At 43.3% G+C, this 26,306-nt stretch overlaps 1 protein-coding gene and 1 pseudogene across 3 annotated transcripts in view; one reads left to right on the top strand and one right to left on the bottom strand.

Annotated features, from left to right (window-relative positions):
- PAPLN (papilin, proteoglycan like sulfated glycoprotein) overlaps positions 1-26,306 on the bottom strand; it is a 593,424-nt gene that overhangs the window by 16,489 nt on the left and 550,629 nt on the right. For 2 of the 3 annotated variants that reach the window (XM_086937090.1, XM_086937088.1), the window contains 3 exons: positions 15,780-15,945; positions 15,352-15,489; positions 11,963-12,090 (listed from right to left, as the gene is read on the bottom strand). In XM_086937090.1, the coding sequence (XP_086793216.1) occupies positions 11,963-12,090; positions 15,352-15,489; positions 15,780-15,945 (432 nt within the window). The remainder of the gene's footprint in view (positions 1-11,962; positions 12,091-15,351; positions 15,490-15,779; positions 15,946-26,306) is intronic. The other variant, XM_086937089.1, reaches the window with a different exon arrangement.
- On the top strand, positions 1,125-1,812 carry LOC147689635 (enoyl-[acyl-carrier-protein] reductase, mitochondrial pseudogene; annotated as a pseudogene).

Genomic DNA, 26,306 nt, shown 5'->3' with positions numbered 1-26,306 from the left:
ACTAGCAACCGAATTCAAGGAGATTACCTGCTCGAGATACCTGAGGCTACTGAGACTCACTCCTCCCATACAATGAGAGATTGAGGGAAGAATTCAGGACTGCACACCGGACACGGGAGGGCAGGTGGATGAGAGTAACGAGTGTTGGCGTTCTACTGAGTGTAGCACCGGACAGAGGGTGGGAGGGGAAGGGGGGAAGGGTGGGCGAGGGGTCGTTGGGTTGTTTCTTTCGTTGAAAGTGAGGTACAGCGGGGCTGCTATTCGCCAGCGGTCCATCGCTTGGACACATTACATGAGCGGGACGCCCAGGACGGCTTTGCAAAGGCTGAGACTGTTGGACTTTACAGGTAGCGGCTAGCCCTGGAGGAGGCGTTGATTTATTTAGGCAATGATTGCTTCTTACTGCTTTACTCTTATGCCTTCACTGTTGTACCACTGTCTTTAATAAAATACTTTAAACATAAAAAGTAGACAGAGTGTGCTTTGGCCCTGATCAATGGAGTATTTCAAATTCAATCTCATGCAATTGGCTATTTGTGTGCATCGTTTCTCCTTTTAGGGAGTGCTTCCATTGCAATGCATGAGGGACTATTTTTGATCTCAAGAGTACACTGGGTCTTCACATATTTAATTATTTGTCTCATAGGTTCATTGTGTATGGAAAGTAGTCATTTTTAGGTCGAGCCTAGGCAACGCGCATGTGCTGTCTGGAAGACCTGAAGCAAATACTATACAGAGTGTAATCCCGCCTGCTGCTTGGGATTGGTTCACTCCTGTGCCCCTCTTGCTTGCTGGCTCCTCTTTGGTAGATGCTCCGGAGACATCGGTTCCGTTATTGAGCAACAGCACTGCCCAACTACAGCTTCCCTACACTGTGAGTGCTTATATATTATTTTGGGGACTACTTCTGTTTAGGTCGAGCATGACACACTCACATGCATACTTAATCAGCACAGCGCTCGTCACGAGTGCCGCGCTGCTAATTATACATAATCAGCACAACGCTTGTCCTGAGCACCGCGCTGTTAATGGTTTCATTGTTTTCTCCACCCCCGCTCTCCACTCTTATTACTCCCCCCTCCCTTCTCCCTCCGGTGACGTATTAGTGGTGCGTCGGTGTGAGGATGCAGTGGCTTGCAGTTGTGTCCTCAGGATTATTGGGTCGTGCACCTGGAGACTTAAGGCGGCGTTACTTGAGCAGTTGGTGCCAGGCACTTGTGTACAAGCAGCATGGGGACCCGCGGCTCAGCCTACGATTGGAACGATGGAAGCTTCCGGATCTGTGAAATGCTGGGGTTCGTGTGAAAATGCTGGCCGCACCCATCAACCCGTCTGACCTCAACCTGATCCAAGGTACATATGCTCTGCTCCCTGATCTGCCAGGTTTTGGTGGTAATGAAGGAGTCGGGGAGGTGCTAGTGGTTGGTAGTGATGTAACTGGCCTGCAACCTGGTGGTGACTGAGTGATACTGATAGATGCAGGCCTCGGGACCTAGAGGCCTGAAATGGTGGCAGCCGAGGACCTGCTACTTCAAATGCCAAAGGAAATCTCAGTGGAGAGTGCGGGCACCCTCAGTGTCAATCCCTGCACAGCCTATAGAATGCTGTTGGATATCGAGACTCTGAGGCCAGGGGATTCTGTCATTCTGAACGCAGGCAGCAATGGTGTAGGGCAGGCTGGGATCCAGACCGCAGCTGGCGGAGGTATCAGGACGATCAGTATTTGTAAGAGTCAGGCCAGACTTGGAGACTTTGGTGGATAAACTTTTCTTTAAGCCATCTCCTGGTAGCTCGCCAGTCTTTTTTTTTTAATGCACGGGTAGAGCGGCTTGAACCCTGATCACGTACCAGGTGTGGGCTTAGCTGTAACTTAATTGAACTAAGTAATCATGCTCCTTGAAGTCGGTAGCAATTTTATGGCTGCTTGAGCAGTATCTGAGCTTGCTCACCCATTCGCCTACACACAGGGAGCGGGGCAGCAGCATGAGCCGGGGATTGTGAGCCACAGGAGCCAGGGATTGTGAGCTGCAGGAGCCGGGGATTGTGATGCCAATAGCTTAAACTTGCGTAAATGCGAGACCTAGTGCATTGCAAATGCTTGTTTGTTTTGTGTTCTCTCTGCAGCAGCCTTTATTCATGTTTCCGTCAGGACTTAAAAGGCAAGCCAGACATGTTGGCTCTGCCAATGCTTGTCTGTAATGTGACTGTGTACAGTTGTCAATCATGCTTGCAACTTTGCTGCACAAAGCTGATTGCTAGTTTGCACCCTTCAGTGGCAGAGTGGTTTCACAGGTTAAGCACCCTTCAAGTGGGAGTATACCGTTTTTAAATTGGGACTTTAATTTCTTAACTCGGGTATGCGTCGGCCATTGCCAAGGGTAACCCTGGCAGGAAGGGTGATCAGAGCTGCTATGTCCCTTCTGTGTCACTGAAATAGGTTAAGACTGTGGTGTGGCTAGATGACGGGCAATGTGTAGAATAAGACAACTGACCAATGAGGGGTAATCAAGACAAACCAGATGAGAAGGGAGTTGAACTGAGGAGACATACATGCACATGCATCAAGGTAGGATTTTGCAAACCTTAATTACGATAATTAAGGAATCGTAATTAAGGACTCGCAAAAGCCTATGCATATAGGAATCGCTATAAAAATAGCGATTCCTACACATTCCTTATTTGCGACTTGCAAATTGCGAGTCGCAAATAAGGAATGGCTTCCCATTCATTCCTATGGGTCTCCAGGCCTATAGGAATGAATTGGAAATTGCATGCGCAATTTGCAAGTACCAATAGGTCCTCGCAAATTGCGCATGCAAGTTCAGGGTGCAAGGGTGTCAAAAGGACACTCTGTTTCACCCCTGAAATTGATCTGTGCACATATTTTGCGCACACACATGCCCAAAGGGCATGTGTGTGCGCAACATGAAACTTTGAAAATTGCACAAAAGGGCATTTTTCAAAGTTTTTGCAAATTACCATGAAGTTCAACTGCATGGTAATTTGGGCCCCATATTAGCGAAATCGCTATTCTCAAGTGGTTCTTGCATTGCATTTAAGGAATCACTGATTGCGATTCCTTACATGCAATCGCTATTTGAAAACTTGCAAATAATTGCGATTTTTTAAAGTGCGAGTGGCAAGTTGTTTCATGCATCGCAAAAGCTAATTTTGCGATTGCAAATGATCGATTTTTGCGATTCGCACCGTTTGCGATCGCAAATAGCTTTGATGCATGTGCCTTATAGTTCTATAATTGCTTGCTCTCATCTCAAGACGTTTAGGGGTTACTCTCTAGGCACTGTGTGGAAATGTATTGTTGAAAAATGCTGCTTTTCTTATCTTTCATGTTTTTATTTCTGTGAGGACAATTCCCTTTCTTAAAAGGAGGAGGTTTGTTATGATGTGTGCTCATATGCTTCTCTCTTTCACCCTCCCCTGCATACAGTAGAATTCTCTGGTGGTGGGTCCATCCTCCCAGGCTCTAACATTGCCAGGTAGACCCTACCCCTGGGGCTGCCATATTTATGACTATTAAGGACAGCAGCAATTCACTTTATTTCATTGATTCTTTTTATAGAAAGTGCAAGCTGCAGCCAGACAGGCTGCAAACAGTGTGCAGCTAAGTGTTGCTAGCTAGACGAAGGGATTGTAAACACTACACTTTTTATCATGTATTTAGTGCATCCAAATACACTAACAGTGTGGAAAAGCTCCATTTTGTGTACTCTGTGTCTAGACAGCAAACAATTCCCAATTGTTATTATGAGCTTTTGTAGCTAGGCAGATGGTCACAATGAAAACAATGCACGTTTGCAAAGTGTTTGGAGTATGAGCTGGTACATAGATGGGCTGTAAACAATGCACCATTGCATCAGGTGTTCAGTATGATCTGGCACATGGATAGCCTATCAACAATTAACTTTTGCATCGTGTTTTGAGTATGATCTGACACCTAGGCTGTAAACGATGCACTTTTGCATCGTGTTTTTCTATGATCTGGCACTTAGGCGGTAAACAATGCACTTTAGCATCTTGTTTTTAGTATGATCTGGCACATAGGCTGTAAACAATGCACTTTCGCATCGTGTTTTTAATATGATCTGGCACATAGGCTGTAAACAATGCACTTTTGCATCGTGGGTGTATTATTAGCTGGCATATTCTTTCATCCTCTGGCACCAAGCTCTGCGTTGGTTACACATCAGATTGAGGCATCGCATTCAGGGAATATTGATACTAGGGAAATATATACGTTCTTTCATATATCCGCCTTCTATGCGGAATGCCAACCTGAGTCTATATCTGTGCGATCCATACATCAGAAATAGATTTTTATTACGAGACAGAGCGCTAAGCTATACCTATTAGAAACCTCGTCTGATTCCCAGCACTGAACACACTACCGTATCCTGGTTGGATTGTTGAAAAAGATAAAAGGTCCTTACCTACGTCGGACAATTTTAATATTACCAATTCCTGGCATTCTTCATTCCTGGCCATATTATACAAAGATTTGTGGCTTTTCCTGACGAAGACATACTTTACGCCGAAACGCGTGTCGAAGATTAAGTAATTTTGCCACAGAATTGTCGCTTTTTAAAGTTTTTTAAAATTCTTTGTAAAATGTGACAATACCATTGCATGTTTGTACAGAATAACATGTTTTTTTACACTTTGTACAATCTAATATGTAAAGAATAAAAAATATATATATTTTTGTAATTACTTTGTTGTCACATTTAGTTACTCTGACTAGACACATAAATTTAGAAATGTTTTTTAATATAACTATTGCCTAGGAAGTTATTTTTCACTGTGTTATTAGCTGGCATATACATGCTGCAGTCAATGCACTTTTGCGTTAAGTGTTTAGTATGATCTGGTACATAAATAGGCTGTAAACAATGCACTTTTGCATCAGATGTTTAGTATGACCTGGCACGGAGATAGGCTGTAAACAATGCACTTTTGCATCTTGTTTTTAGTGTGATCTGGCCTTAAGATTGTAAACAATGCACTTTTGCATCAAGTGTTTAGTATGATCTGGCACACAGATAGGCTGTAAAGAATGCACTTTTGCATCAGGTGTTTAGTATGATCTGGCACAGAGATAGGCTGTAAACAATACACTTTTGCATTTTGTGTTTAGTGTGATCTGGCCCTTAGGCTGTAAAGAATGCACTTTTGCATCAGGTGTTTAGTATGATGTGGCACACAGATAGGCTGTAAAGAATGCACTTTTGCATCAGGTTTTTAGTATGATCTGGCACATAGATGGCTGTAAACAATACACTTTTGCATTGTGTGTTTAGTGTGATCTGGCCCTTAGGCTGGGAAGAATGCACTTTTGCATCAGTTGTTTAGTATGATCTGGCACACAGATATGCTGTAAACAATGCACTTTTGAATCAGGTGTTTAGTATGATCTGGCACAGAGGCAGGCTGTAAAAAATACACTTTGGCATTGTGTGTTTAGTGTGATCTGGCCCTTAGGTTGTAAACAATGCACTTTTGCATCAGGTGTTTAGTATGATCTGGCACACAGATATGCTGTAAACAATGCACTTTTGAATCAGGTGTTTGGTATGATCTGGCACATAGATAGGCTGTAAAGAATACACTTTTGCATTGTGTGTTTAGTGTGATCTGGCCCTTAGGTTGTAAACAATGCACATTTGCATCAGGTGTTTAGTATGATTGGGCACACAGATATGCTGTAAACAATGCACTGTTCATTCAGGTGTTTAGTATGATCCGGCACAGAGATAGGCTGTAAGCAATACACTTTTGCATTGTGTGTTATAAAGAATGTACTTTTGTATTAGGTGTTTAGTATGATCTGGCACACAGATATGCTGTAAAGAATGCACTTTGCATCAGGTATTTAGTGTTCCCAAGTACACAGTGTAACAGTACAGAGGATTAATACCCCCTACTAGCTTTAGTAAGAGCAGCAATGCTCCCTATTAGTATTAAAATGCTTAGTGTAGGCAAACACAGCTACAGACTAAGGGGCTTCTCTATGGGCCCTTCCGTCACTTTTGCACCGCAGGTAGATGCGTCACTTTGTAAACCCCTGTGCCACATTATACCTATGCCAGGTATAATGTATGCAGGGGGGCGATCCAACTCAAGAAAGGGTCATAGAAGTGATGGAGTGAAATCTATAAGATTTCACTGCGCCACTTCTAGGATGCAAATGCGTTACTATCTTAAGGCTGGCTCATGGCAGGCATAAGATTGACGCAGGAACATTTAAAATGGGACTTGCCCATGTGTACTGACCCATTGCTGGAGTTGCGTCACGTTTGCGCCTACAGATACGTCAGAAATACTGATGCATCTTTAACTCCTTGTGACATGATGCGACATACTGTAAACATGATGCATCATTGGTGTTGCAAGAAGGGCACAATGAAAAGTGACTCATTGCTGATTCCTCGCAGCGATGCGCCACTTTTCATTAATGAGGCACTATATGCACATCACTGCTTGTACTGCATGCTTAATATCGACAGCCAGTTAGAAACAAGTGGTCCCAGAGATTGGTTTGGACGCAAAGAAGGTGGGAAACTTAGCAGTGGGCTGCCTTGACATGGGACCGCCATGGTGTGGCACATGTACTGCATAGTACAATGCAATATATGCTCTCATTTTTGAACATTTGGTTGCAGAATCCCCATTACACAACCTTAAAAAGGGACAAACATGCTAAATGTTTGATTTCTTATATTAAGGTGTTTTTTAGGTCAAGCCTGGGCAGTGCATGTGCTGCTCTGCGATGCATGCTGTATTCAGGTAGGGACTTGAAGCTCCGCCCACTCTACGCCAATATTTTTTACTGGCTTGTGTCATTATCCACTATAAACTGTGACTGTTCATTGGTCAATAGGCTTAGTAGTCTTTTCTTATTAGAGCCTTGTCTCATTTTGTAACGTCCCATGGTGACACCCCATCTTATGTGTTTTGTTGCTCGGTAGGCTTAAATCCCCGAGCAATATTTTCTCAAATAGTTTTGTTCTACCTGCTGTTGCAGGCAGGACAATCTCTCTCTTAACGCTTTTTTTATTTTTATAGCACAAACGCATTTACAATGAAATAGGTCTCGCATTTATCTGTTTTAAAAACAACACATTAGTAAACGGCATTTTCATTTACAATGCCAATAGCTCAAACTCTTGCAAAAGCGAGATCTATTGCATTGCAAATACTTGTTTCTATAGGGCCCACATGGCCACATATTAACATTCGGCTACTTTCCAGTAAACAGCACCTAGACTATTATCCTTTGAACTGGGAGAGGATGTGTGTTGCCAGAAAATGCATAGGGCAAGGTCTGGCATGTAGTGGTATAGGGGTATTTCAGCCTTATTTTTCAGGGTGATGCTCCAGACCCTTTTGATGAGGATAGGTCCTGGGACTCTTCATAGACCCTTGCCAAGGGTGGTGAGGCAAGTGTGGCTCCAGTGAATTCAAAGTTCACTGCTCTGTACCTTGCTCCAGATTTCTGGGGTGGATTATAGTGAAACTAGTTTCTTCAAGGTACGCGAGCTCCACTGCTCAAAAATATTTATTCGCCAGGCAGAAGGATGTGAATTTGGTTCTCTGACCTCCTTGGAGTCAATAGAAGGGTTTCGGAGCAGGAGTGTTGCATTGTTTCTTGTTCAGATTAAAGCGGAGTAGGCCATCCTGATTCTGAATCCTCTGCACATTCTACATTTCTCTTTTGACGAGCACTTTTGAAATAATATATGTGGGATAGTACCAGGACCCATGGTTTGCACCTGACATTATATTTAGAAGTGGGAGTACTTTCTTAATGAACATTGTGGGAAATAAGTGTTCTAATGGCATTGCTTTTTGGGGCAAAAGAGAGATATACAAGAAATAGGGCTCACATATTTTTGGGACTGAGACCTCGCCAAATTCTTGTGGAGAGCTAACTCTAATACTGACCTGCGCAAGCAGAGCAGGTCAGAATTGAGTATGTTTAAGACACTTGGTGAAGTTTCTGCATCTTGTTTGCCCTTCCTCCAGCCAGCAATGGATTTGTGAATCATCGGATGATTGTAAAGAGTTATATGTTGGGAGATCAACTGGGCTAAGGGATACACAAATACATTCAACCAGGTAGGTGACCGTGTACAGCTTGGTGGTACTCAAGTTCCCCATCTCACATATGACATGGTGGTGACAATACTGGTTTATTGACTGCAATCACAAAGGAAAGATCAAGTGCAGTTTAGCACCAGGTTTAAGGATTCTGTCACCCTGTCACTAGATGTCACTCATGCGGGCCTGTTACGAACCTGCCTTTATTTCAGTATAGGTCAATAAACACATCAAGACTTACCAAAGTTAGTTTTGTTCACTTTTTAGTCCAGATTTCTGTTCTAGTTCCCAGGTGCATTATGGTCCTTGTAGTTCCCTCGGTCCTCAGGTCCTTTCTAGATATGTCCTAGTGGTGGTTTCCTGTTCACTACCTTGGTTCTTGGATCCGACTGTTATTCTGACCCCTCTATGTTAACATTTTTGACCCTTCTCTATATTTGTTCCAGTCCATCCTCTGTTCCAGGTTTCCCTAATCCCGGTCTTGGGTCTCCTGGTTCCCAGGGACTTCCCTTCTCCAGGTCCCAGTCTAGCCTTCCCTTCATTGGTGGGTCCCTGATTCCTATCAACAGGTTAGGTCCTTGTACCTGGCTTTCTCTCTGCACCTGTGCTCCTCCCTGACCCCTACAACTATTACAGCTCTGTGAACACAGAGTGCAGTGGCTTGCAAATGACTTCTGTTGAGTCTCCCTGTGCTCTATTGTGTTCATGCTCCAATGACAGGTTTGTTTTTTGATTCCATTTCCTTTATTCCCTGTTCCAATTTCCCTGTTTTGGGATAGTTTGTAGTATCTGTTCCTGTCCCTTGTTTCCCGGCATCTCTGTTCCTGTGTTAGGCCATTGAAAACAATCTCCTGTCTGCCCTCTTTTTGATCTGGCCAGTTATAATGAGACTCCTTGACTTGTGTTCTGTGTTCCTGTTTGTCTGCATGTTTCTGTTTGCTTTGTTTGAGTGTAGATATTTCCAAGCTCTGTTTTCAGAATTTCAGCTCTGTGTGTTCCAGTCCTGTTCCTGACCGTGATTCCAGTCCAGTTTTTCCCTAAGCCCGGTTTCTGTTTTGGTGTTCCTTGTCTGGTTCCCTGTTGTTGTGTCTTATGGTCATGTAGTAATTCTGGTTGTCTTAGCTTCCAAGGGTGCCAGTTGGACTCCAAGGCCTGTGCCTTTGGCACAGAGGACCACCTTGTACTCCTTCTCCATAGGAGCAGCTGTGTGTCACCCAGAACTCTGAGATTAATCTGCTCCTTTGTTTAATAAATATCTTTTCCCCTCACAGAGAGATCATTTCTGAGGAGCAGACATACTACCATTTAGGATATTTTGTCTATCATTTCCCGGCTTTCCCTGCCAGTTGTTTTTTCTTGTGTTTCCCTGCAGACTTCCAGTTCCCTATTTACTGCCTGTGCCAACCTGCTTCAGTCTCCTTCGGTCCTGCTCCCCTTACAGCCTTCAGGTACTCTCTTGTTTGTATTCCCTTCAGAGACCACACAAAAACTCAGTATCCAGTCATGTCCCAGTCTTACCTAGATAGTCCCCTGAAGGATCCCCTGCTAGAACCCTGACACCAGGTCTGATATTTGCCACTAAGGCTTCCCCCATTCTTCTGAATCAGATGTTCCAGAGGTTGAGTAAGACTGGGCCTGGGTGGTGAACTTCGTTCCATTTGCAGAGTTTTCAGAGTTTTCTGCACTCCACACTTCACGGAACTCGCGGAGTGCTGAAAACTCCGCTTTACTCTGTGCAGCAGAGTTTTTTCCCCGCTCGCGAATGGTAAGTTTGCGATCGCGAACGGTTAGTTTGCGATCAGTAAGTTCGCGAGCGCCCGCTGCCGCTCGGGTAGAATTTCTACCCGAGCAGGAATACCAGCACAAACTGCAGTACGCACGACACTCCACAACTCGCTGAACTTCGCAGAGTTTTTTTGTAACTTTGCGGAGTTCCGCAAACTACACCTAGGCTTGAGTAAGACCAGTGTTAAAAACTTGCTCTTCCAGGAGGGCCACCCTAAATTTTCTTCTTTTTTTTGCAGAACCCTCTTTTTGTTAACCGTGGGACTCTTTTCAAAACAGTAGGCAGCCCTCTTACATCTGTTTGGGGAAGCCATCATTTAATATATTACTCAGTAGAAACAAGTGGCACATACACACTTTAGTAGTATTTCATACAGAACGTAATATTAACTCAAAACTTGCTGAGAAAAGGTTTCTGTGGTTAAAGGCGGCATCTTCAGAGGGCGGTCCCTCATTTGCATGGAAACCTGACCCCATGCAAATGAGGAAATTTCTTTGCCTCTGTACTCACACCAAATTATAGATATGGTGCAGATGTCAACGGGTCCAAAGGAGGTGTGCTCACAGTGCTATTATTTATTTATTTATTTATTTAGTGTGTTTTGATATCGCGCACAGCTACCCCAACGGGGTGTCCCGGCGCTCCTTTGTGACAGCATACAGCCTGATGAGATGGAGTTAGGCAGAGGTCGATCAACAGAACAAATAAGTTTTGAGGGCTCTTCGGAAAGGTTGCTCATCCTTGATCAACCGAATGGCGTTAGGAAGTTTATTCCACAGGCCCGCAGTCAACACCGGGAAAGTTTTCCCACCTGAGCGAGTTTTCCTGAACCTGGGGACTGTAAGGAGGTTTTTAGATGAAGAACGTAAAGTCCTAATGTTAGTATAGGGGATCAGGCAGGTGGACAGGTAGGCAGAGCCTTTGCCTTGCATGGCCCGGTGAGCTAGTACCAGAGCTTTGAATTCTGCCCTTTTGTGCAGGGGTAGCCAGTGGAGGTTGCGACGATGGGGAGCAATATGCTCACGGAGAGGAATACCTGCAACTAGATGCACCGCCGCATTCTGGACCGTCTGAAGGCGATGACAGAGCCCTACAGACAGTCCAGTGTAGAGACCATTGGCGTAGTCTAGGTGCGAGGTAATCAACGCCTGCACAACAGTCTTCCTGGTATTACTGGGTAGAAAATGAATAAACTTTTTTATCATTCTAATCTTGGCTAGGCAAGCGGCAGAAACTGTGTGGACTTGCTGATGAAAAGTGAGGTTGGAGTCCCATATAACTCCAAGATTCTTCACAGAGTCTTTAGGAAGGGGAGGAGCACTTAAATCAAGGGGCCACCATATATTAGGGTCAAGAGGAGAAGGCTGACGGAAGAAGAGAACCTCTGTTTTACCAGCATTCAGCCTTAGGAAATTATTGTCCATCCAGTGGGCGATTGTACGGAGGCAGTTTTTTAAAGGGTCAAAAGTAGAAGGGTGGATATTATCAAATGAGAACAGAAGCTGGATATCATCAGCATAAGAAGTGACCTTTATGCCAGTTAAAGAGATGATATCAAAAAGTGGAGAAAAGTAAACATTAAATAGAAGAGGGCTCAGCGAGGAGCCCTGAGGGACTCCCCACCGAAGCGGGCGACTTTCTGAGGTAAATGGGGGGTAAACACTGCCTGGGACCGATTGGACAGAAAAGAAGAGATCCAACTCAAGGCCGTGCCCCGGATGCCCTTCGAGTGGAGGCGTTCAAGGAGGAGGGGGTGGGAAACGGTGTTGAATGCTGCCGACAAATCCAGCATCACAGTGACCCTACTATTAGCTATAATTTCATTGCTTTTAGCAAGAACATTATCTGATAAATGCTAATACATCTTCTAGGCAGACTTAAAACAGAATAGGAGCACTACCTTTGAAACGGATGGCCTTCTCCCACTGGGCCACTCTATAAGTTGAATCTGATAGTGTGGAGTTGCCTTTCCATTGTTTTGTGGACATAGACTGATTAGTCAACTTGTAAGAGGTGGACAATGAGAGAGGAAAAGACAAAAAAAAAGCATGTAAAACCTACCATGAACTTTTAGCTGGACCTGCCGGAAATCTCCTTCATTCCCGTTTGAGGAGCCGCATGTGTAGTAGCCGGAATCCTCCGCATTGACGCGGCTGATCAGGAGGGAGCCGTCTGCTTGCTGCCTGTGTCTGGACCCATAGATTAAGATTTGATGAGAACCAGGCACTCCAGGAGATTAAGTGAATATCCACACCCACAGCTGTTACTTAGGCAAACTGGCTTTGCATCATATTAAAATCATGACACTTCATTTACCACACCAGTATTCCTAAACGATACAAGAGTCACCTCCCACCCTACTAGGAAACAATGGTGATCTGATTCGAGTTTGTTTGGACCTCTGATTTTAACAAAAATATGATAACATCTACTTCTAAATTCTGTACTCTTATACCTTCTCAAGGGGATCATTTCATACACAAAACGCTGGACTGTACAAAAATAGTACGATTTACATCACAACCAGTGGAAAGACATCATTATAACAAAAACATTAAAAACAGACCCACAACCTGCTCCTTGAAGACACTAGTGCAGAAATCATCAATACTTCAGTGAGGCTGGGGACAGAAACATGAGCTAGGGCTAGTGTAAAACTATATGTAATATTACATTTTTAGCTATTTGACGCTTTACAGACAAAGCGCCTAGCCGCAGCTGGGCACTTAAGGAATTCATGGTATTGTAGAATGAACTTCTCAAATAGGAGGTGCAATTCTTCTAGGGCTTGGTCAACACTGTATTAGGAGGATGCAAGGTTTTTTGGCGGAATGGAACATACACAGAATGAGTGAGATGTCCCAGTGAGGAAAAATATTATTTTTTAATGACTTGTAACCAATGTCATATTTTCAGATTTTACTTACTTTGTCTTAACAAACAATCTTCAAAGAAATACTAGTAAAAGGTATAGTGTCACACAAATATAGGTTTAATTAACTAAGAAATCTGTCCATAAATTGTAAACCGAAAAAAGAGGCTTACAATGTATTTTATATATTTACATGTGGTAGGATGAGCGTCCACCATTGTTTGCGTAATGCAATATATACAATTTTTCAAAGGATGTTCAGAAACTGTTTACAAAAATGCTGCAGTACATTTCTGATTTTGTGAAGCCACCAATAGTTATTGCTATTTTTCCATATGGTTTATTCCTAAAATAATGTGAATAATATTTCGGTTATACTCTTATTATATTGTTGCTTTACCTATAGTTTAATATTCCTTTTGTGCCAGAAAGGAGAGGTGAATGTTTTTTTGCCCAGAAAAAATTATCTTCCTAACAGAAATGCTAATTGTAGCTCAACCAATGAGAAGTCAGGCATTCACTACTACCTCCAGGCTCAGTGGGAGTGCACAGCTGAGACATGAAGGCCTGTCTGTCTTTTCTGTGCTTGGAGGACTAGGGGCACGCGGGGGCATCAAATGTAGGTCTAAGAGGGCTAATCCATACTTCACTTTCGCAATATGCATATTATACCTGTTGGGCAGGGGGGTCATCAAATATCTTAATCTGTAGAGGGGTAAAGCTTTTAAACATGATTGACTCACTTTTTAAAAAAGCGGACATTGAATCAGGAAATACGGTTACTAATGAATTGTAAAATCTCGTATTTATCCAGACACCATGATGCACTTTATCGTGAATACGGTTACTAGATGAGTGGAATAATTTTTTCCTTTTGTATTTATTAAGATTTAATTATATATATTTTATTGTGAAATTTTTTTTAACATACCTTGTAGTAAATTTTAAAGTGTTGCATTTTATGGTTGTAAAAAAACAAATAAAGATTTTCTTCTTCTTCTAATACTATACAAATACGTGTAATAAATCAAAATGCAACCATGAACACATCCAGTAGTGATCCTGAAAATCTGACATGCAGGACACTCCCAAATAAGTAAATAAATGTGATGGGCACATGCTGTCAGGAGTTAACAGTACTTGTTACGTGCACGCATCCATCATTAGGCTACCTCACTTTAGGCTCAGGTCCATAATCCTGAGGCAGAGAATCAAAAGTGATTAATGCCCTCAGCAGAGGGCAGAAATGATTAATGTTCATGTCTGGATATAACACTGAGATCTAAGACAGCCTCTCAAGCGTCTACAGTTCAAGCAAAGACCTGTTGACTCAAAGAGAAGGTCAACGTGAAAGAAAACACATTTCTGTGACAAATAGACATTAAAATGGGTCTCTAAAAAAGGGAAACAGTAGGACAATGTGGCTGAGGCTCTTTTCATGCACGGTGTCCATATTAATGCACATTGAAAATGCGTGTAAGTCTTGAAACAAGTGACCTCATTTAGAAGTTCAGCTTTTAGGTGCTGGTCAAGTGATTTCGACGAATATGGTTGATGGAATGTGCTTTAGTTCAGTAAAGGATCCTATGTGTAGAACATTTTCAACACAACAAAACTAACGAAAAATGAGAACATGGCTAAGATCACTGGCTTTTCTTTATTAAATGAAAACATATTTGTGATTCCTGTTTCTCCTCTCCCAAAAATATTCTTGCCCCAGTGCAAAATAGTATCACATTAAGCAGTCTTCTGCATCTTTTCTCATAATTTCCCACATATGGATGGAATGCCTGAGATCAGAGTAAAATAAATAGAAACCATGGCTTGCATACACGGTACCAAGAGTGATCGATGACACTACAAAATAAGTAATGGAAACTAATTTGAATCACAATGGCCAGTGCCTAATTGGTGCCGGTTTTTGCCGGTGCTGAGCACCTGCACTTAATTCTTGACAACAACGCTTTTTTATGACAACCCACCAAATGGTGTCACTGTCTGCCTATTTTTAGTGGAGCACATTAGTTTTAGCAATTCAATATACACTGAATCAATAATAGAAGCATTTACTAGCGTTTTGAGGCACTGGCAGAGGCAGTGGGTGATCAAAGCTACTGTTTAATCCTAGGTGATTCCTCGCTCCTCGCACTTTTTTCCTTAGAAACTAAGCACTGACAATAGCCAATAAAATCACGGTCACATTCATGTTTCAAACCATCTATATTCAAGCAGTAAAGAAGTTTCTCAAATGGCCTTCTGGGTCATGAGAATCCATGTCACTGAATCCGAAAACAATCCACTCAGGCCCTTTAGTGCCATGTACTTCAATGCCTGTTGAACACCCTCAAACACTTACTACACCTGTGCTCATAGGACCACACTTTATGCCCTCACTCTTGGGGAACACACAGCAGCTGAAACTGAGGTAGAGACTTCACGCGCCAAACATGAAAGTTTCTTGAAGGCAGAGATGACCTCTTCTTCAGGAAAAATATAAATACTCCCCCTTTTTCACAGTTCTTTAGGTACTCGCTCTTTCAGCTAGAAGGCACCTTGAGGTGTGTAAAGTTTAACCTACCTGGAAGAGGACAGTGGTTTTCCATCCTTCTGCCACTGCACCGTAAGACTGGGGGAGAGGTTCATCTTGCAAGACAGTTTGACTCGCTGCCCAAGGTTTGCATCGACCACATCTGGCCCGTCCCTGCCCGCACTGAGCCTGGAAGCAAAAGAAATGCACGACAAATGTAGCGGATCTTCTTGTTATGGCATGGGTGTAATAGACTTTCTGTTGATGAATGGCCTTCTACGCTATCTACTGCAGAGAAAGGGATGTTTTTTGCACTAGTTATTGTACATACTGGCAGATTTATTACGGGATAAATATATGAAAATGCGAAGTGAACTGGGTGGGTGGTGTGGGAGAGGAGTTAGACAGACATGAATCTCGCCGTGTAAAGAAAAGAGCATATGATCTTCCAATGGTGGTCAGTGGGAGTCCACATGTACCTGGAACCTGACGCGGCCACGCGACCTCCATGCTGGTTGACCGCTGAGCCGCTATGGGACGTAGACGTGTCACCAGTCTTGATTTCTCCAGTAGAAACTCTGTGTCTGCGGCCATGGCCAGGAAGAGCTTGGCTTCTTGCGCCTTCCCGTGATCTTGAATCTCCTGCTAATGGACACAAAGTTAAAATGTCATCCATTCATGGTCAGGTATATTCCTAAATGGGTGAATGGGAGGCTTTGGGAAGGCAGTAATGCAAATCCTATAGGAGTTTTTCACATTGATTGAAATATGCATATATTACACTTCATGTGGATGTACCGCTGGAGCAGACAAGTAAGCACACTTAGAAAAGCATCTATGACTGTCGACATCACTAAGGGGGGGTAAGGATGAAGGACGGCATCATCAGTTGGCTGAACCGCCACTTGACCCACTTACCGTTCTGTGGTCCTTATCAGTCTTTCAGTTCTACCTTTCAATTGGAATTTTAAATAAGAAAAATCATCAGTTAGTGTGTAGCACTTTAAATTATTTTAATGCCATAATGAAGCGTGTGACACTAAATTTAATTTGGTGAAGTGTTGCTTTGCAAGGTTTTGCAAGGTGTGGAAGACTGCATGGATTGGAGCTTGCCTCGGGCAATGTTTGTTTTAATAGCCGGAAAAACAACTGTAAAAAACGTGCAAGGCTTCACTCAGTGCGCCAGAGCAGTGAGAGAGAATGAACGCGTCGTATCTTGGTAGATAGGGCGCGTTGCTGCTCTCACCCGTCACACAATGCGCGCAGCAGGTTGTCTTGCTGTGTTGCGTTGTTTGACTTCTTAGTAAATCTGGCCCACTGACTCCACTGCGGTCTGGTCGTCAGGTGCGTTAAGCCCCTTGTACATGTTCTCATCAGTGTGGCGTCTGATCGTCAACGCCACGTCTCGAACCTTGACCATCACAGCTCCGTGGAACTAGAAACTCCTCCTGAGGGACTGTGTAAGTTAAGGTTGTACTGGCGGCACAAACCTCTGGGCCAGGGTTGAGCCTTTCATGGGCATCCGCAGAAATTTTTCCAGGTGGGGCAAAATGTTAATGTCATCACCATCCTCCGACATGATGTGTGCCAGGTGGGACACAAGAAACACTGGGGCGTAGAAGGAACCATGGGGGGCAGGAAGCAGGCCGCATATGATCTCATACACCATAGGGTTGTTGTACCACAGCCATCTCTTTTTTTTTTGGCACCCCAAAATCCATACCTGCCCTGGTCCCTATAATTACCCCCTAGCACCCCAAAACCCAAACCCACCCTGAACCCTAAAATTACGCCCCTGGCACCCGAAAACCCATACCCACCCTGAACCCTGAAATTACCCCTGCCCCCCAAAACTCATACCCGCCCTGAACCCTAACATTACCCCCCTGACACCCATAACCCATACCCACCCTGACCCCTAAAATTGTCCCCCTGACACCCAAAAGCCCATACCCACCCTGAACCCTAAAATGACCCCCTTGGCACCCCATAACCCATTCCGGCCCTGACCCCTAAAATTGTCCCACTGGCACCCCAAAACCCATACCCGCCCTGAACCCTAAGATTTCTCCCCTTGCACCCCAAAACCCGTACACGCCCTGAACCCTAAAATTACCCCCCTGGTACCCCAGAACTCATACCCACCCTCAACCCTAAGATTATCCCCGGGCACCCCAAAAGCTGAACACTACATTCTGAATGAGTATTGCGCTGTCTCCCTGCTCAGGGAGGATCTGCTGGTCTGGATCGGCTCTCCCTGGTCTGGTTCTGCTCGCCCTTCTCTGGAGATGTTCTGCCTGCCCTGTCCCTCTTCCGGACCCACCGAGCCTGCCTCCGTGCACACTGCCTGGACCTACTCTGTCCGGCCTGGTTCTTTCTCTTTTGGATCCGCTGTCTTCACTGGCGGAGTTAGGACACAGGTCTCTCTTCTCTGAAGCTGATCTCCCTCACCCAGACCCCGCACTCCCCCTCCACTTGCTCTCTCATCTTCCTTCCTCCCTACTTCTCGGTCTATCTTTCCCCACTGCTTCTCTCTCTTTCTCTCCCCATCTTCGTTCACTCTCACCCCCACCGTATCGTCTCCCCGACCCCACCAAGTCTTCCTCTGTCTCCCCTCTCTCTACCGCCTCCTCATGTCGGTGATAGGGAGCCCGGGGCCCTCTCTGAAAATGCGAGCTGGAGGTGACGTTAAGTGTGAAAGCACCAAGGTGTGAACCTAGAGAAGAGGCGGGGAAGGAGTTGGCGGCAGGTAGAGAGTCAAAGGGGGCACTGGCTCTCAGGGAGGTGATAAGGGGTGGGGAGCAGCCTGAGGACAAAAACAACACCAGAGCAAGAGGCAGACGCTCCGCGAGGAGCCTGGTGTAAACTGAAGAAACGTACACTACTTAGCACTACAAAGCAGCCAATCCAAGAACCTGGCCCATCGCGAACAAACAGCAGCCATGGGAGAAACCAGCAGTGTCATGAAAACAACAAAGGACAGAGGGCCATATGTATCAAGCAAATTAGCATTCGCAAAGGCCGAAATGCTGCGAATTTCGGCCTTTGCGAATGCTAATTTGCTAAATGGAATGTATGAAACATTTTCGCAGCAAAATAAGGAATCGCAAAATTTGCCATTCCTTATTTTGCGATTGCACTTAAGGAATCGCAAATTTAGCGATTCCTTAAATGCAATGTATCAAATAAAAATTAATGCAAAAATGCCCATAAGGATTCGCAAATTACCACCAACTTGTAGTTGGTGGTAAGTTGCGAATTCTTTTGAAAAAGCAATGGCATGTAGGTGGGCCATAATCCCACACAAGTCATTTTCAGGGGTGCAGCAGGGTGTTCTTGTCACCCCTGCACCCTTGAAAATATTCCTAAATTGCGATTAGCAAATTGCTAATCGCAATTTTCCCCCTCATTCCTATGGGCCTCCTAGCAGTTTGCTAATCGCAATTTAGGAATGTTAAGGAATCGCTAAGAAGAAGCGATTTCCTACATACATACAAGTTTTTCAAGTTTTATTTATTTATGATAACGGAACTCTCACGAGATCCACATAAAAAACATAGAAATATTTTCAAATAAAATCATATAAAAGAAAGAATACTAACAAGTACATAAAATAAAAATACACAGAGATCAGGGCATCTGAATAACCACTTAGTACATATCCAGAAAACATTAAAAAAAATTTGTATAGTTTAAAACAGAACATTTCATTGGGGGGATTGATCATAGCTGCATTAAAAGCAGAAGCGGACAAAATATTCAATTGAAAGCAAATGGGTCTTAGCCATTTTCGCCTATAAGGCATCAGTGCTGGGCAAACATAAATTACATGAAACAAATCCTGCTCATTCATATGACATAAATCACAGACAGCTGAAGAGCCATACCATTTGGATAAGAGCAATTTCAAAGGCATTAAATCCTGTCTTATTAGAAATAGTAGACGTCTAACCACGTGAGGAATGTTCCATAGAACATATGGTTGAGCTTTCCTCACAAGACAGGAATCGATAACTGGAGTAATACCCTTTTTCAGAATGCGAAGCTCTCTATCCAGTCTAAACCCTAGTTCCCACGAGGAAGACTTCAAGAGAGTTTTTAACTGATATGGTGACAAAGAAAATAAAACATCTTTATCTAGTTGTAAATGACTCACAGCATATCTAAAAAGTTTTATAATGAATGAATAGTCATTAAAATTTCCCAACAACTCAGTTTTTATAAGATGTCTTAGCGTGCCCGGCTCGCCCCTTGCTAGGCTGAGAGCCCAGCGCACGATCCCCGCCAAACCTTGGACCCAGCTACTGCGTAAGCCGAATTCCTGTCTCAAGACAGCCGTTGAACTCGCTGTATTGACAGATACAAGGCTACGTAAAATTTTTCCTTCCGAGGAATTTAAAAAGCTCCAATTTTTTATATCAATTAGCTCTATTCCGTAGAGTAAGGAGGCAGGGACTTTTGCTCTAAATACGTCTAACAGTATTGAAAAGTGTCTCCTACCTGTAGCCTTATACAAGGATACCAAACTCTTTCCCTGGACAATAGCTTTCCGGGAATTATTAGCTATATGAGCTTTTTCGCTTAAATTACTCATAACAATTTCACCAAGGAAGGTATATGATTTCACTGTTTCCAATTTTTGGCCCCCAACAGTCCATGGAAAATTCGCATATTTCGTTTTCTTCCTACCCGCCATACACATCACTTTGCTTTTTGCAATATTTATCAACAAAAAATGTTTTCCTGCATACTTGTGTAAGGCATGCAGGCGATTATTCAATCCCTTGGGTGTTAGGTCAAGAATCAAAATATCATCAGCGTACATGAGACATACAATTGGGGAACCCCCCAGGATCGGAGCTATGCCGGAGCATGCAGAGAGAGCCAGAGGTAAATCAACTATATAAAGAGAAAACAGCAGAGGAGCCAATAGGCAACCCTGCTTTAACCCATTAGACGTGTGAATAGTTCTAGATAAACCTCTTTCCCCGCCTAGCAACACTCTGCACCAAGTGTCCGAATACAGGGCACGGACTAATTTAATAAGAAAAGATGGCATTCCTAAATCGAATAGCTTTCCCCACAGCAATGTTCTGTCCACTTTATCGAAAGCTGTGGAGAAATCGATGAAGGCGCCATACACATGTCCACCACGAACTTTGACATATTTCTCCGTTATAACCTGGAGTGCAGTCAAATTATCTAACGTACCGTGCTTTTGCCTAAAGCCAGTTTGTTCAAAGGGCAAAATTTCGGCCTTAGATACCCAATCGTTAATTAAAGCAAGAAGACATTTTGCGAACACCTTGCCGATGGCATCAAGCAAAGCGATTTGACGATAGTTTTGGGGTAGGTCTCTAGCCCCTTTTTTATATAAAGGGACTAAAATGCTCCCTTTCCAGGATGGGGGGACTGTTCCGCTAATAAAGCAGGATTTAAACACAGGATAAAGAATTTTGCTCCATAATTCACTTTGTTGTTTTAAAACCGAAATAGGGACCTCGTCGGGGCCCATTGCACCAGAAGAGCGCATGTTTTTGATGGCAAGTTCAGTTTCCTTTTCGGACGGTGAATCATATAAACGAGAGTCTACAATGGGAGCATCATCGTCCCGTTGGGGACCATTGTTGCTGTATAAATTCTCGATGTAATGAGCCCAAATCTGCTCATCAATGGCAATAGGCATAGGACAGGATCTAGTGCCGCAACCCTTGCCAATTAATGACCAGAATATCCTGGCATGTCCCTTATATGAGGCTTCCCGGAGTTGAATCCATAAGGAGTCCTCATTTTCTTTTTTTAATCTGGCCTTTAACCTCGATCTCCTTCTTTTTAATAGTGCTAGTTTATGATGGCCTTCCTGATTAAATGATAAGTATTGACCCCGTATCAATTTATTTATTTCAATGTTTAATTGCCGAAGCGATTCGGGGAATACTAAGGATTTTTTAAAAGAGGGAAATTTCTTAGCTATTGAGGTTACTCGTTTTAAAAACTCAGCAAATCCTAATAATTCCCTTCCATTCCATTGAAACAAATTGTCAACAGTAGAAGTTAAGAGGGGCAGCAAACACACAAAAGAACGGTGATTCCAATAACATTTCCCCGAACTGGCGCCAAAATTCACCGTATCAATGTCGATGTGCCAAGAATCCGCCAGAGAAGGCCTGAGAGAAACTATAAGAGTCAGCACCTTATGGTTGCTTAGTTCGGAATCCACAACTGATAGATCCTTCATATAGGAAAAGAAGGAACAATCTGTGACTACATAATCAATAATTGAATCTCCATTTTTTGATTTATGTGTAAAAGCTGCTGGGGAATCAGAAGGGAATCTACCATTTATTATTAGGCAATCTACATTGGAGAGACCTTCCAGAACTCATTTATCTTTTTTGTTAGATTTAATATTCGTTGGAAACAAAGCCTGAGGTATATGAAGAGATTCTTCCCTAAATTTATTTCTAAACAAATCAAGGCCACAATTAGAGATATTACAATTGAAATCCCCAAGTAACAATATATAAGGAGGAGGAGAGGAATCCATGAGTTTAGTTATAAAGGAAAAAAGTGATTTTAAACCATCATTAAAACAAGAATTTGGGGGAATATAAGTATTTATTAAAACAAGCAATTTATTTGGGCAATCCTTAAACATATTTTTTAAAGTTATTGCCTGAAACAGTTTATCTGGATCAAGATGGTAAGAATAATTCCAATTAATTCTATTGGACAGTAAACATGCTATTCCGCCCTTCGCATGACCTATCCTAGAGGGCACTGCACTACCCTCTAGAACAAAGTACCCTTTTTCCAACTTTAATTTTCCTTCCACCCATGTTTCTTGAAGACAAATTACGTCTGCTTCTAAAGAGTATAAAAAGCATCATTTTTCCTGACTATCTTTGAAACCCGCAATATTCCATGAGATTATCTTCAGATCACTGTTAAAAATGTAGATGAGGTTTAGGACGAGAAGTGGATTTACTAGAAAGAACATCGGGCAACCAATACCGTTTTGCGATTTCTAAATAGCGATTCCTTAAAATTCGCTATTTAAAAATCGCAAATGGTGAGGATGATACATATAGCCCAGAGTGACAGACGACTGCCGCTGAAACCTGGAAGTACAACTTACGCCTTTACACCTTTAACAAAAGGCAATTACTGGTGCAAGCACCACACACCAGAACACTATAAATATATAAATCTCCCATCGTTACTTCTGGAACTGAACCAGTACCTGTGCTATCCTGGAAATCTTCCTGTCCTGAGGTTTGGGATGTTAATTACAACTTGTGGCGCCCCCTGCCTAGAAGGTCTATGTATGCGAAGGATCTCGGAAAAAGGGTCCTCAATTATGCAAATCTCAAAACCACTACCTTTAGACCCTACATTCTTCTAAGCACCTTATGGCTATTTAGTTGGCTGCCTGTGTCAAATGTATGCAAATGTATGCAAAAATAAAAACACATGTTATGGCCATTTACAACGCTTTATTGTGATTAAGAACAACTGTGAACAGTGGACAGAAAAAGAGATTCAGCCCAAAGCTGAAAAAGGATGGAAGGATGGCCTTTTTTGTCGCATTACAAAGTACCTAATTTTGGATTCTCGACCTTTTGTACTGTATTTTTGATAATTAGGGAAGGGGATGATACATGAAAATGAAACGGATGTTTCTACAACCTTTTTTACTCTACACCTCACAAATTACATTTACCTCTTGTACTGGTGTTACTTAACTAGGTTACCTTTATGAAGCTCAAGTAGTCTTGGAGCACGTGTTGCAATTCTAAAATTAGGTCAGAGTGGAAGTTCGAATTGCTTGGTCATCGCTGCCCCACAAACCCCTTGTTTCTGACGTCACCGGATAGTCACTTAGTGTAGGTGAGGAATGCAGTAACTTAGTGCAGGTGAAGAATGCAGACATCTTTTTGGCAGGATGCTACGGAAATATCTTCCCCAGTGTACTCAGGAGCACCTGCTACGCTGAGTTTGTGTTATGTTTTCATACTCATTTATGTGACATTGCATGACTCCCCGAGTTTTACTGTTTTCTCTCTCTGACCGTCTCATTTTGACGACAGCGCGGGCTCAGACTCTAGTGCAAGGCTTGGGAGACCCTTAAGTGTGTGAGGCACTGCCCTAGTTTTGGGGCCCGCAGTGGTAAGAGGTAGCGGCAAAAAGTGGCTTTGCATCGGCAGCCAGGTGCTTTCCTCACTTTGTCTGTCTACGGTCCTCACAGAGGTCTGAACTCCCTGAGGCCACATTCACCACACAAGCGCAGCCACAGCATCTTAGTCTAGAGCACACGGGTAAGGCAGGCCCAGCCTTACTCTACCAATCACACTCTACGCTGTGAGTAGAATATGAGGCACTCAGCAAGGATACCCTAACAGCAGGGCCACTGTAATTATGAGGCAGGGAGAATCACATAAAGCGGAAGGGTTGAGTGAATTATGCGTCAAGAAAAAGCAAATTATGTGGCACATTTTGTGACAGTATAACTTCATTTTGTCATTTTTAAACTTGTTAACACTGTTTGGGCATTAGTTGCACCTCATTAGTACGGATGTACGGCTTTACGACGTGTACTTTTACAATGCGTGCCGTTACAACGCGGTTTTTTCAACGCAAGTCGTTACTACGACTTGCGTTGGAGGGGGTGCGGACTTAGGAATTTTTTTATTTACTATTCTAACACCAGCCTACGTACAGTAGGGAAGGTGTTGGATAGCAAATAAAAAAATTCCTTGTCCTGCAGCGCCCTCCAGCGCAAGTCGTGGTAACGACTTGCGTTGAAAAGACTGCGTTGTAACGGCACGGCGGTGTAACAACCGCGTCGTAAAGGCTGTTCACCCATTAGTACTAGTTAAACTCCCAAATATAGCATCACACTACAGAAAGTTAGTCAGTCAACCTTTGCAAAGGACTTTCAACTGCCCGGCAATATGTGTTGCTGCGTTTTTACTAACTTTTGAACGTTTAAGCTAGAAACAATTTTTTGCTTAAACTCTGCAGATTATGCGGCATATGTTGGATTATGCAACAAATGCAGCAAATATACAATTTATGCGAAAATCGCCGCACAATTGCATAATTCCAGTGCCCTGACTATCAGTCACATGGATGTAAACTTTCCGCTGTTTGGCTATCTATACCATTGGGCGGAAGAAAATTATTTTTAAAGAATACATCCCTGAATTGCATTAGAAATCTGCAATGTTGCGGCAATACGGACAAGTGCCCAGAACGGGTTGCTCTAACCCTCAATGAGTAAGACTCGGAAGGGCTGTATGATCATTTCTACTCATGGATACATCTTACATATGCCTGCTCGTTTCACCTCCTCCCTGCTCTGGACTACAGTGGTGATTACACATGGACTCAGCCCCTCTCCTCTTAGCATCCACGCTTCCTAACCCATCTGGATATCCCCCTCTGTACTGACCTATGTCTAACACTTCATTTCCATTTGTTTTCTGTTTGTGTTATCTTTCTTGATAAATGCAACTTAATAAATCAAAAATCATCCATTGATGTCCACCATTTTATGTCAGAGCGGTGCCTATGTTAAAACATACTCTTTTATTCAAATGTGACTATTCTTTCTGCTTAGTAATGTCCCTAACAGCAACTGATCTAGCAGTCCATCACTAGAATCCAATAATTATCTGAAAAGACTTTGCCTCAATCTTGTTATTGTGTCAGAGCGGGCAATAAAGTCCGAGGTCCCCTGGCGCTTCTGACGCTTCTGACTAAATTATAAGATGGAGGGGGGCGGGGGGGGGGGGGGGGCAGAGGGTACTCAGAAGGATCTAGAAAAGAGCAGAGTCTCCAGGTGTTGTCTAGATGTGACGTGCGATGAGATGCACAGGAGGTCACCTAGAAGAGAGTGCCAAAGGGAAGGTGCAGGAAAATGAAGCCCGCGTCTTGTCCTACTGAGCCCTGGGACACAGAGGAGCTTTTGAGTAGAACAGAAAGTCTGAGCTGGAGAGGAACAGTGGCTGGAGCACCATGTGTAATGCATAGTAGCATGGGCGTCCGTAGGGGGCAGGGCCGGCTTTAGCGCTGGTGGCACCCAGTGCGACAATGTTAGTTGGCGCCCCCAATTACCACCTCCACCACGGATTCTCTCACTAGCACCCTTTAACAGTGACCAAGTCTCCACAACCACTCTCTCTCAGATGCATTGAATTCGTTATATAGCGCTACTCATACCATTAAAGTATGTCCAAGGACATTGCATCACACACACATTACAATGAAAATCAATCATACTTGTGTGAATCAGTGTATAGGAAATGTTACATAAGCCAAAGGACTAAGGGCCCGATGTAGGTAGCCCTTTACCGATCCGAATCGGCCGAAAATACCGATTTTCGGCCGTTTCCGATCGGTAAAGGGCTACCGAGATGTAGGGGCACATTTTCGGTAAATTTATCGAATCGGTATCATTACCGAATCGGTATATTTACCGATTCGGTAATATGTACCGAATCGGTAAAATAATTACCGATTCGTTAAAATTACCGAAAAAGCAATGTAGGTAGAAAATTTACCTTTGGCACATGGCTTACAGAATCGGTATTTTACCATGGAATACAAATCCATGGTAAAATACCGATTCCTGTGTACATGCACATCTGTGCATGTACACATGTGCCATGTGACAGACAGACGTGCCCTTAAGGCATGTCTGTGTGACACATTGCACACATGCCCGTTTTGGGGGTGCTAGAGGGTGTCAAAGTGACACCCCCTGCACCCTTGAGAATTCTTTAATTACCGATTCGGTAAATACCGAATCGGTAATGCCTAATCATTCCTATGGGCTTCAAAGCCCATAGGAATGAATGGGCATTACCGATTCGGTATTTACCGAATCGGTAATTAAAGAATTGTTAAGGATTCGGTAACGAATCCAGATGTTGGGACCTACATCCCATTTACCGATTTTGAAATACCGAATCGGTAAGATTCGGTATTTCTAAATCGGTAAA

The sequence above is a fragment of the Lissotriton vulgaris genome, chromosome 9 (genome assembly GCF_964263255.1).
Source record: "Lissotriton vulgaris chromosome 9, aLisVul1.2, whole genome shotgun sequence".
NCBI lineage: Eukaryota > Metazoa > Chordata > Amphibia > Caudata > Salamandridae > Lissotriton > Lissotriton vulgaris.
Note: the sequence above shows the minus strand (reverse complement) of the source record. Positions and strands in the feature narration are given on the sequence as shown.